The sequence below is a fragment of the Gopherus evgoodei genome, chromosome 17 (genome assembly GCF_007399415.2).
Source record: "Gopherus evgoodei ecotype Sinaloan lineage chromosome 17, rGopEvg1_v1.p, whole genome shotgun sequence".
Lineage (NCBI taxonomy): Eukaryota > Metazoa > Chordata > Testudines > Testudinidae > Gopherus > Gopherus evgoodei.
The window spans coordinates 16,146,872-16,159,668 of NC_044338.1; the positions used below are offsets into that span (position 1 = coordinate 16,146,872).

General features: G+C 42.9%; 1 protein-coding gene across 7 annotated transcripts in view; it reads right to left on the minus strand.

The window, feature by feature from the left end:
* Positions 1–12,797, minus strand: part of GTF2IRD1 (GTF2I repeat domain containing 1) — a 174,384-nt gene that overhangs the window by 27,396 nt on the left and 134,191 nt on the right. For all 7 annotated transcript variants that reach the window (XM_030536777.1, XM_030536774.1, XM_030536775.1 and 4 more), the window contains 3 exons: positions 12,111–12,194; positions 10,591–10,774; positions 9,136–9,164 (listed from right to left, as the gene is read on the minus strand). In XM_030536777.1, the coding sequence (XP_030392637.1) occupies positions 9,136–9,164; positions 10,591–10,774; positions 12,111–12,194 (297 nt within the window). The remainder of the gene's footprint in view (positions 1–9,135; positions 9,165–10,590; positions 10,775–12,110; positions 12,195–12,797) is intronic.

Sequence of the window (12,797 nt, forward strand, 5' to 3'; positions counted from 1 at the left end):
TACATAGATGCAAATCGAAATGGGTTTAGCTGCTCTGAGCACTGAATCCCAATTCAACAATTCACGTAAACCATTCAAGCATGAAAGTTATGATTGAGACACTTAATAATGACCAGCTAATGGTCAGCCTTGGAAACTAAGCAATGGCTCCCTGGCTAATGCTCCCAGCCCATTTGAAAGGTGAGTGCAGAATGTTAATTATTCCTTGCCCATTAACACTTGGTTTCTGAACAGTTACAAATTTGGTTTGCCCCTTGGTTATGATTTTCTGCCTGTTAAGCTTTCCTCACTCCACTAACTCAAGGAAGATCCTCATGTGCCAGAGGCTACAAAAATGTCACCCATCATAATCTAAAAGACAGCCTCACAGTTTCATTCTCTGCTGTGAATTTACGGGCACAAGTGAGGGCCTATAATAGGCTAGAAGTGTTGCCTGAAATCTGTTAGCAGATCTTCAGCCAGCTGACAAAGTGTTATGTGGGTTCTGCTGACTGAACAAGGCAGATGACTCACTAGTCCACTTGCATGTAAGGTAGCTGGGAGTGACTTTTGGAGGGAGAGAGGATCTAGGGCGTGGACTGAACACTTCTGAGGGAGGAGCCTGTAAGAGCAGCCAACCCCGGTGAGAAGCCTTGAGCTAAACTTTTGCTTATTGCTGAAATCTTCCATTAACAAATCAAAACTCCAGAAAGGCAGTGAATTTTGACTCTGCATACTGGTATGCAGCCGTCCAGCTACATGACTATGCCCACAAGACAGGTAGCTGGATGTCTACATACCCTCCTCTGTGCTCACAGTTATTTGCAGGCACAAAAGGGAAGACCCTTTCAAGACCAGGTCTTAAAGCTCCACAGTAGATCCTTTTTCTCAATTGTACATCTGCATAGACTGTAAGCTCCTTTAGGATCGTGACTTCATCTTTATCTTGCATAGCATCAGGGACACCATAAGTACTTAACCAATATAATATCAATCATCTTACCATGGTGGAATGTATCACTGGGACATTCTCACCCCTGCTGATTAGGTAGCAACATCTACCTGAGAAAGGGAAGAGCATGTATTCTACAACGGACAGCAGAATAAGCTGGCACTGTATGAGCAGACGGACATAATATTCCAAAGTTCAATGTCACAGCAATGCAAACTGGCAAGTTACATTTCGGGGAAACATTTAATGCATGTTATTCAGAGAATGTGACATGGACTCTGCAAGTATCCAGCTTTGCTGGAGCAGTGATTTCAAAGAAATACAAAAAGGAGGAAGTATTTGTTTTGATGGAAAGAAAACCAGCCAACGACACTTCCAACCCTTCATTTTTTGTTTGTTTTATCTGAAAGCTTAATTAAAATAGAAAAGGAAGATAATTAAGGTCCCCGTCCTACAAACACATGTGCTGAACTTCAAGTGTTTTAGTCAGCTCCCTGAAGTCAATACAATTGCTCTTAAACACATGAACATACAACCCAAAGGGATCTCCTGGCTCATCAAATCCAGCCCGCTCTTGTTGCAGGCAATCCCATTATACAATCTGATTCATAAATTTAATCAAACTGCTTCTTAAAATTAAGTATAGCCCCACTACTTCTAATGGCAGGCAGTTTCAGAACCTCATTCCTCTGATGGTTGGAAACCTTCTTCTAATTTCCAGCCTGAATTTATTCATGACCAGTTCATATCCATTTCGTCTTGTGCCAACACTGTCCTTTAGCAAGCTCCTCTCCCTTTTCATGCTTTACCCCCTTGGTTATTTGAAGGTAAGCACGTGTGTAAATGCTTGCAAGACTGGGACCTAGGCAAAAGAATAGTTGCTGTGGGGTGACCAGTGATAATGCTGTCACTGGAAATAATTGGAGGATTTGTATTCTCTGAAGAACATGCAGAATATGAGATTCTGGCAAGGAAAAGGGGAGGTGATCATTGAAACAAGACGAAAGAAAAAAATTGACGGAGTGAGTTAGCTGGTAATCACGTTATTACCTTCCAATACTTGTGAGGCCACTGCACATGCAGGTGAAAGAGAAAAGGAAAAACAACAAAAGCAAAAGAAAAGACAAGTTCAACTGGCTGGGATGAAGACTCACTGTTTAAAAAAGGCTTTGAAGTTGCACAAAAATTTACATGATCTGTTTGATTTTCCACCTTCAGACTACATCAGTAATAGCTTTAACATTTTATATTTCATCTTGAGGGGCGGGGGGGAAGTTAAGATAAGAAAGAATCCTTCCACTCCTGCTTCTCTTCCTATTCGGTACCAGGACTGGGAGGGTAAAATAGAGCACTTGGGTCTGAACTTCAGAAAGCAAGAGGAGAAATAGAAATAAATGTCCCTTAAGTATGTTATGGTTGGCTCAATGTGAGATCAAGTGCTTTTCCCTGTTCGTTAGGAGTTTCGAATGGGAGATGTGCCACATCAAAGTCTGGTGAAGGACTGCAAAAAAAAAAAGTGTGTTTTTTTAATTAAAGAACACCGCCTGCCCTACTTTATTAATTGGAATATGGGAAATAATCTGTCAGTGTGGTGCAGAGTTTGGGGAATAGGACAGATGGGGCTGGTGTGCATTTTCAATCAAAGCACGTAAAAATTAACATACAGAAAGTTTTTTTTTTTTGCGCTCGATTATTTATGCTTGATATTTTTTTTCAAAGGCTCGAATTAAGCCTGTTTTGTATCTCTGTGCCTCAGGAAAGAAGAAAAGAAAGACAATTTATAGTGTTTATAGTGCTGGAATTTCAACTCCCACCTCTTCCATCTCCTTTGATTTCAATACTGAAAGATCATTCCAGTCTAAAAAGGATTCCGAAGGACTTTTCTCTGAACAGATAACATCAGCGGATTGAAAATTAATCAGAAAATTACAATTAAAAAACCTGAAAGTAAAGTTTGTTATTAAAGACTTATTTTGAGGTGCTGCCCATAGGGCTATATCCAGCTAGATGGGATTCCTTTCCAGGGTAACTATGGAGGTACCAAAGCCTACTGCTGATACTGAAGCCCTATTTTGATGGCTTACTTGAGAGTTAAGTAGCATATATAAGATTTGTGCAGACCTATAGTTAAAAGTAAGGACACAGACTCAGCAGGTGTCTCTCTAGCTCAGTGGCTGTAGAAGTCTTCACTATTTTGGAGGAGAGAATTTCAGAAGAGCTGGTCTGACTTTGCTCCAGCAGGTAAAACTCTCAGTGATCTCCAGGGGAGCAGAGAGAGGCCAGTCTAGCTACAATACTTCTTTGACCCATTACCGGAGTAGTTGAGCACCCCCAAAACTTGAATGTATTTATCTTTACACAACTCTGTAGGCAGGGCAGTGCTAGTACCCCCAGTGTATAGATGTGGAACTGAGGCAAAGCGACTTGCCAAGGTAACACAGGACTCTGGGGCAGAGCAAAGAATTGAATCCAGGTCTCCCAATCCCAGGCTGGTATTCTAATGACTGGACCATCTGTCCAACCTTTGGTCCATTTGAAAATCCCACTCTTTGATCACAAGTTTGCTGCAGGAACAACAATAATTAACATTTGTTCATAAGTGCCAAGGTGACTTAGTCCCATTCAGTACATAAGAATGGCCTAACTGGGTCAGACCAATGATCCATCTAGCCCAGTGCCCTGTTTCTAACAGCGGCTAGTGTCAGATGCTATAGAGGAAATGAACAGAACAGGGCAATCATCAAGGGATCCATTCTATATCATCCAGTCCCAGCTTTTGACAGCCAGAGGCTTAAGAACACAGAGCACAGGGCTGCATCTCTGACCCTCTTGGCTAATAGTCATTCTTCATATTGGAGTTTCTTCAGAATTCTTAGTAGAAGATCATTTGGTCCTATGACTTATGTATCATGTATCAATTTCTGCCAAAACCTCTCCTAATCACAGCTCAATCTGGGACATTTCCTCAGATCTATCACCTAAAGAGAATGGCTTAAGTGTGGCAATCTCCCTCACCTCCTGTGCAGTGAAGATGAATGCAAAGATTTAATTTAGCTTCTCTGCAACAGCCTAGTCTTCCTTGAGTGCTCCATTAGCACCTTGATCATACAGTGGTGCCAATGATTGTTTGGCAGACTTCTTGCGTCTGAGTTACTTAAAAAAAAATTTGCTGTTAGTTTGTCTCTCTTTTGCTAGTTTGTCTCCAAATTCTTTTTTGACCCGCCTAATTATACTTTTACATTTGACTTGTCTGAGTTTATGCTCCTTTCTGTTTCCTCGGTAGGATTTGTCTTCCAATTTTTAAAGGATGCCTTTTTGCCTCTAACTATGCTTACTCTGTTGTTTAGATAGAGGCATTTTGGGGTCCTCTTATTGTTCTTGTTTGTTCTTTCTAATTTGGGAATATACATTTAGTTTGCACCTCCGTTATGGTGTTCTAAAATAGTTTCCATGCAGCTTGCAGGCATTTCACGCTTGTGACTGTTCCTTTTAATTTTCATTTAACTACTATGATGTATTTCTTTGATGTTCTCCCTCCCACCCCGCCCACAAAGATGTTAAATTTAATTACATTATGCTTGCTGTTACTGAGCAATTCAGTTATATTCACATCTAGGATCAGATCCTATGCCCCACTTAGGACTAAATCAAGAATTGCCTCTCCCCTTGTGGATTGCAGAACTAACTGCTCCAAGAAGCAGACATTTATGCTGTCTAGAAATTTTATCTCCTGTTACTATCATCACCCGAAACTATTCAATAAAGGAATAATTTTAGATATTGGTTTACACCAACCATTTATAGTATTGGTTTAATTTATGCCCTTCATCTCAGATGGATGATGAAAACAGGCTACTCAGGGGTTGTCTTCACTACTGGGGTAAGTCGACCTAAGTTATGTATTTTAGGTCAACTTATCCCGGTGTCTTCACTGCATTGCATCGACGGGAGACGCTCTCCAGTCAACTTCCTTTACTCTTCTCGGATGGTTGGAGTAGTGGGGTCAACTGGAGAGTGCTCTGCTGTTGATTTAGCGGGTCCTCACTAGACCCGCTAAATCCACACCTGTTGCATCGAAGCAGCGTTGATCCTCCTATAGTGAGGACAAGCCCACAGTTTCACTTCTGTTTAGAGACAGTTTCACTAGACTTCCTAGCTTTCAGGCACTTCCCCAATGCTGCTGTGTTTGGGGAACAAACAAACACTGAAAAAGGATTTTTAAATAAAAGCAAAAGAAAAACTGATTTTGATTTTTTTTTTAAATGTCAAGGAACCAGTCTGTTGTTCTTAGCTTTTAATAAAACCTGGTTTTTTTTGTACAAGAAGATGGGGTTAAATGAACATGACAGTATCCCTTGAATTTTAATTTTTTCTTTCACTTTTTTAAAAAAAAAGTTTCCAATTTTATTATGACAGATGAAAGATGATTAAAGCAAAAGCAATGAATATGCAAATATGTATGTATGTGTAATAAAAGCGATAACAAAATAAAGATTATTACTGTTAGTGCAAAAATACATTTTTCTTTATTAAAAATGCCCTTTTTTATTGAAGAGCTATTTTAGTGAGAAAACTTGCATTTTGGTTAAAAATTTTCAGGTTGTTGAAATAACCAGGTTCCCCTCTCCGTGTCTTTGACAAAAACACAAAACCTTCTATTACAAAGTCAGACAATAATTACAAGTGTTGTTCAGGGAAACTAACACTTTCTTCCCCCTGCCCCCCACAACCTCTACAGAGTACATAGCATTTCCAATGCTTCCGGCAGGTTGAACTGTTAATACTTGAGCTCTGATCTGCTCCCCACTAATGCTCTGATTTGATTTGAGTCAGAGCTGTTCACCTAAATGTAAATACATAGGTTTTCCATTAATTTACAGTGTAAAGCAATATTGGGCCAGGATTCACCCCCAGTGTCACTCCAATATTATGTCCATGCAACTTCATTAAAATTAAGGCCTGTTTCACCAGATCCGGCCATGTGACCGACCGAGGAACCTGTTACTGCGGTGGAGGGAGTGCTTTATAAGTGACACACTTTTCAATTCATTTAAGACCTGATGGAAAGGCTATGGAAGTCAATTGTAGCCTTTCCATTGACTTAAATGGGCCATAGCTTTGGTACCATAGGATTAAGAGAGTCTTAAGTATTGCACAAGCCTTGTGCTTGACCTCTGTACAAGGGAGTATTTCACCCAGCTACATCGATGGTTAAACTCATGTCTCTCACCTCCTTGCCACTCCCATCAAGAGTTCCTACATGTTTTCCTCTCTACTGCACTTGCCATCTGCAAGCAATGCTGGCCAGGCAGACAGAAAGCAGTCAACAAAGGAGGCAACATTTTGCCATTTCCATGCATGGCCAATCAGCAATTATAAATAAAGTAACTGGGTGTTTAAACTGCAAACTATGTCTTTCTCCTACTTCTCTGAACTGCAGATAGTTTAAAAACTGGACAGGAGACTGAACTATTCTAATAGCGAACAGGAAAGGATTGGGAGAAATCCCTGCAAGATATTTTCTGTGATGCCACCTTCCAAAAGCTTTTACATGTTGCCTTTGTCTTCTGAAAGTTTGTCACAACTAAAACAAAGCTGGTCCTCAATGGGCCCACCTATGGCCAAGAAGCTACGATATTTCCTACGCCACTATTAGCAGGTGTTGACACCAGAGATGAAGGGCTGGAGGAGAAATAAAAGGCTGACCTTGACAAGACAGGAGGACAGGAAATCAACTAGTTCTAAATCAAGATGGGGCAAAGCTGAGATGGGAACTTCACAGGCGGGCCCATGTGAGTATTAATTCATTACAGGTTCAAATAGAGAAAAGCAACGAACTTTGTTTGGGGTGGTGGATTAAATTCTGAAAGACAGAATACAGCTGATGACTTAAAATCAATAAAGCGTAATCTCTGTGTTAGAGGAAGCAACTGAGATGACTCCCAGATAGAGTTCCAGAGGATCTTTAATTGCACATACAGCAAAACAAATCTCACCTCTTTAGTCTCCTTCAAATATATAGTTTGATGTCTGTCCATACTTCCCTTTGACACATTCTAGCTACTTACAAAAACAGCTTCATGGAGGAAAAACACCAACACGTTCTTCAGTATATAATTCCCCTAGCTGGACGTCATTCTAATTGGAACACTGACTCCAGGATGTTTGAACTACCCACTCAATGCTTTGCATTCATCTATTTCCCACCCCAGTGTAAAGAAGAGTTGTGACTATGTACTGCAAAGGAGGGAGTAAGTTGGTAGCCAAAAATGAAAGACATCTGCAGTGAATGCTGGATGTTTGTTACCAAATTCAGCCCAGATTTTTTGGGCAGAGTAAAAGGTTTCACTTCAGTAAAGACAGAAGTTTGGAACCAAGAATCCCCAAATGTTTCTCTTTTCGGAGAAGTAATGGGCCGATCGCTCCTTAGGCAAGGTCTTGTCTATGCTAGGATTTAGCAAATGATGGCCTGCAATGCAGTCACACCAATCCGCAAGTGCAGGCTTGGAAAGTCCTATTTTGCACCAACTGGGCTCACGGCTGCTTGAAGTCAGTGTAAGCTCAACTAGTACAAACTGCAGCTTTCCTTCTGTACACTTGGGGTTCTCTCACTAGTACAGATTATCCCAGTTGCTGGACATCAATGGCTGAATCAGAGTGGATGCCAAGTACAGAAAAAACCTTACAGTTTGTAAAAAGGCTCTGAGGGAAACTTAAAAGAGGACCAGAACTAGATCCCAAGCAGGGGTTAATAGTCACCAACTGGGCCTTGTCACAGATGGGAGGCTAGACAAGTGCCACCCTTGAGAGAACAATACCCAGTTGTTCCAGGAGAACAACTGAAAAGAAACAGAGGGGCCGTCTTGAAGGTAGAGCTTGTATTTTTAAATGCTATTTAAAAAAAAAAAAAAAAAAAAAAAAAAAGAGATAGTACACAGACCTATTGAGGAGTCAGGTGATAAAGAGTGAAATACCCCTGCTGCACTCATTCAGACTTACAGCTGGAGCAAGGACTAGATCTGCCATAGAAACCTGCTCCATTCCTGACAGATAGTCTCTTGTTTTGAGGTTCAAAGCCCCTCGAACACTTTCCATCAAGGGTGCCTAGGAATTTTTTTAACGACGTGTACAGAGGAATGAACTTGGTTTCCAAGTTTAACAATCCCTTCACATGGGATTTCCTGTGGCCTGCTTGTTTCTATTTTTCCTTTCCAGTTGCATGCCAAATAAAAGAAATAATGGACACAAAGTGGTGGGTGAGAAGTAAGCTCTTTCTGCTGCTATGACATCCTCTCTAGACTTGTTAAACCAGCTACTATTTTATCACACTAGAAGAGTTGCACTTTCTGTTCAGCCAGTACAGCATGACGTAGCGTACATCTGTCCTGCAATTAGACACCTGTGGCTGGCCTGGGCCAGCGATTCAGGCTCACGGGGCTAAGAAGCTGTTTAATTGCAAAGTAGCCATTTGGGGTCCGAGATCGACCCACCTTGCAGGGTTCTAGAGCCTGGGCTCCAGCCAGAGCCTGAACAGCTCCTTAGCCCAAGCTCTGTGCACCCGAATCGGCTGGCACGAGCCAGACGCAGGTGTTTAATTGCAGCGCAGTTCATTCCTTTAATGATTACAGGGGGAGAAACTGGAACTCTGGGCAATACTCATTATATTAAGTTCCAGTCTTTTGCGGTCTTCCTCCACCATACACACAGTTACTCCATGTGTGTGTGTCCATGAATGGGGGATGCTCCATTTCCTTTTGGCTGCTTAATACTTCATGCAAGTAGATAATGGTCCTTCAGAACGTGCAAGCAACCCACAGATCAATCTATGACTCTTGTTTTTATGACAGATCCTATGTTTATCAAGTAGCAATGATCGTTCACTCCCACCCAAGAAACGGTCTCTACTGCTAGCTAATAGTAACAGATATTTAAGAGAGTCCTAGATTAGCATTTTAAAAATGCGGGAAGTTTCATGGAAATACCACCAACATAAATGTGGCAATTGGGAGCCAGCTGTCCTCACTTGGGTGACATGAACACCAGCAGATTCACCGAACAAGCAAGGCTCGGACCACATTCAAAGAGAAATGAGGGCAACGGCAACTTTCCTCACACTGCTGAAGGGAGTGCATCATTAGAGCCATGTGACCCCCCGAACTGACAATACACTCTCACTGCTTAGGTAAATAGGCATCTCCTCTTACCAGGTTTGGGGATGAGTCCTTGAAAAGGCCTGGAAAATATAAGGAGAAAAGAATACTCAGAATAAAGCCAAGGCAGAAAGCACGCACGCCCACACTGGCCATTGTTGTGAACAGCAATTATACTTGTTAGTCGTTATTTGTGAGTTTTGACAAGGCCCCCATCAGGATCAGGACCCCGTTGTGATGGATGATGTACAAACATATAAGCTCATCAGAGCAGGGACCATATCTTCATACTGAATCTGAAACACAATGCAAGAGAGGCAGTGTGGGCCGATGGGAAAAAAGCTCTGGACTGGGCTTCAGGAGGTTGGGTGCTCTTCCCAGTTCTGTTACCGACGCACTGTGACACACTGGACAAGCTGCTTCCCGTCTCTCTTTCCACTCCCTCCCTTCATCTCTCTTGTCTTTTTAGACAGTGAGCTCATCAGGGCCAGGACCGTCTCTCATTATGTGTATGTGCAGGACCTAGCACAATGGGACCCTGGTATCTCAGTTGGGCTTCTGGGCACTACACTCAGAGATCTCGAAGAGCTTCACAAGGGAGGTCAGCATCATTATCTCCACTTTGCAGATGGGGAAATTGAGACAAAGGGAGGTGAACCAACTTATGCAAGGTCACCCAGTGACAGAGCTGGGAAAAGAACCCATGTCTCCCCAGTCCCAGTCCAGTGCCCTTGCCATTAAGCCACCCTCCCTGCACTCTCAGGAGTTAGCGAGGTTCTGAGCCACAGCCCACTGAAGTCAATGTTCATCTTGCCATTGTTTTCTGCAGGCTTTGAATCAGGCCCTTGTTGCACAGCGTCTGACCATAGCAACTCATCTGAGCGGGTTTTTTGTTTTGTTTGTTTGTTTTTTTTAAGTAACAAACAAATTCAGTTATACCCTTCCCGAAGCTGCCACTAACCCCAGCCACTGCTGATTGGCTGATTTCCTGGAAGCCACACAGCTGGAGCAACACAGCCCAACTGACCCAGCACAGCTTGTTGTAATAACGCCCCCCCACATCACAACATTTAGCAGGGGGCACCCCTCAGTGCCTTCTCATCAGAGACTTGGCACCCTGCGGTGACAGGAGACACAGGGTGACTTTTTCATTCCTGTGATATTTACATCCAGGTACTTATTTTTAATATGATCTGACCCCCACCCCCGCGGCAGGCAGCAACTGAACAGAAAGGAAGAGGAAAAGGAGGGGAAACCTATCTTTTATAGCCCACTTTTTTCCCTCAAATTGTTAACTGCCAGCTTAACTGTTGTCTCTCAGCAGGATGGAAGCCTGTGTCATTAGAGTGTATTTATAGCCTTTTCCTCGAGGGGGACTGGCAGCACATGTGATGGATTTAACCTCAGAGACTCAAGCTCAGGCACATGCAGTGGTCATGGGCACTGGGACCATGTTGTGGGTTTTTCCGCCCCCAGGCTGCATCGCAAACAGCCCTTAGGGAAACATACCTTGTTACTGTGAACTTGATTTTGTCAGCCACGGCTAATATTCTCTCCAGGTTCTGAGAGCCAAAAGTGCATGGTTTCCTGAACGGAATTCCAGGGGGCAGCCCCTCTATAATCACGGACCCTGGGTTGCTTTTAATCCGTTTGTATGGCACTTGCACTGGATACTTGATTCCCAAGGCCTCGCCTGGAAGAACAACAAACCATAGATGCATCTCATATTTAGGATTCAAGCAGGATTTCAGACATCAGGTCCGGCCTCAATTCCTGTTATTCCACACAAGTGCAAAATCTCCCCATCTCCCCCCAACCAAAGTGCATAATCGAATACAGAACCAAATGTGTGAGCTGCTTAATGGAGCATGTCAATCTTTAGATCAAGGACCAACATTTTCAGGGCCATCACCATGGGGACGATCAGAATGGAATGGTCCTGAGGCAAGTAGTGAATGCACAGAGCCACAGTGAAGAGCTGATGAAGCTAATTAGGAAGCTAAGACAATTAGGAAGCTAAAGCTACATTAAGAAGAAAAGGAAAAAAGATAAAGCGCATCCTAAGCTGGTGATCAGACAGTACAGTAGGAAGGATGGAAAGGTAAGTGTAAGTCACTCGGGGACATTATTTGGGGCAATTTCCATTCCATTTTCCTACTCCCATGACCATCCGCTGGAGTAAGGCCAGCAGCTTCCTCCCAAGAAACTGCGATCACATGTTGGATGGGAGAGAGCGGCTACATTGGGTAGACTCCTTGGACTATGCTCCAAAGGAGGAAGGAAGGTTCAATTATTAGGGCACTTGCTTGCCACTTGGGGGACCTCCATTCAGGTCTCTGCTCCACCACAGACCTCCTGGGTGAGCTTGGCAATCACTTACTTATCTGTCTCAGATCCCAATCTACAGATAATAGCACAGAGGTGTTGGGGGTGGTGCTCAGTCAGTCTAGTGATGGGGGCCAAGTAAGCATCACAGACACATCTCCAAGGAAAAACACAGGTAGACAGAAAGGACCTGCCTCCGAAATGCCCTACTCAGTGGCTAATACTCTTTGTTTATACTCGTTCCAGTCCTCCCCTCCCCTACAAATTCCTTCCCTCCACCCCAGCATCAGGAGTTCAGATGCATCTTCCTTGCTCTACAACGCTCTGTACCATCTTCATCCTTCAAGGTGGAGGGAAGCAGGGGCTGAATCTGTCTAGGAACTGCAAGCAGCATTAACAAATGATGCATGCTCCTATCACAAGAATCTGTCCTGCTTAGTAAGAGCCACCCACACTACCAAGCCTTCAACAAAAGCCACTTATTTCCCCCCCTCAGAGAACAGAGCCACCATTCTGTCTTAATCCATCCTCAAGTGCCACGTCCCACATTTGATCCTCAGAACAACTGCTCGAAATGACATATGAACCTACCCAGGGAGAGGTTATCAAAACAGAAATTCAGAGGAACAGGGAGATAAAAAGGGAGAAGACACAGAGAAGGGAAAAAGATTCAGGGAAAAAAGAAAATCACCCTGATCTCTCACCATATTTCTTGTTGAACAGATCTTGGACTTGCTCCCTTAGAGTGTTAGCGATATCTATTCTCGAAAGCCTGGCGTCATAATTTTCTGTAAAGTAAAGAAACAATTATGGACTTTGGCTGTTCAATTAAAAGGCACTCTGTGACTTTTAAGTAATACAATTTTCTAATTATAGGAAAGTCCTCATCTAGCAATTAACCAGTCCCTAGAGTAGGCCATTCAAAGTCCTTAAAAACCAAAACAGTTTCAACAGAAATAGATATTTTTCTCCTGTTGTCTAAGAATGCTGAGTAAGAGATGCATTAAATCTGAGATTCAATCATCGAAATTACTGACATTACACAAAACAACATAACCCTCAAGCCATGTTCTGCAAGAGGCAGGGAGCATTCCGAACTGGTGCTCTAAGAGGATGCATTCTGCAGAAGAGATCCTGAAAAAGTCAGGGACCTGGTTACTGCAGTCAGCCATGGTGCTCAGGAATTAGCTAACCCAAGAGGGAGGGATGTTGTGGACAACTCTGACAGATGTCTCCCATGAAGAAGACGGAGCTGTAGAAAATTTGGATCATGGGTTACACTAATTTACTCCAAATGAGGGTCTGGCCCTCGGTACTGCTTCTTACTCATCCTTTATGTGCCATTCGGGAAGGCCTGACACGTCCATAGGAGAATTAGGATGCATCGAAAT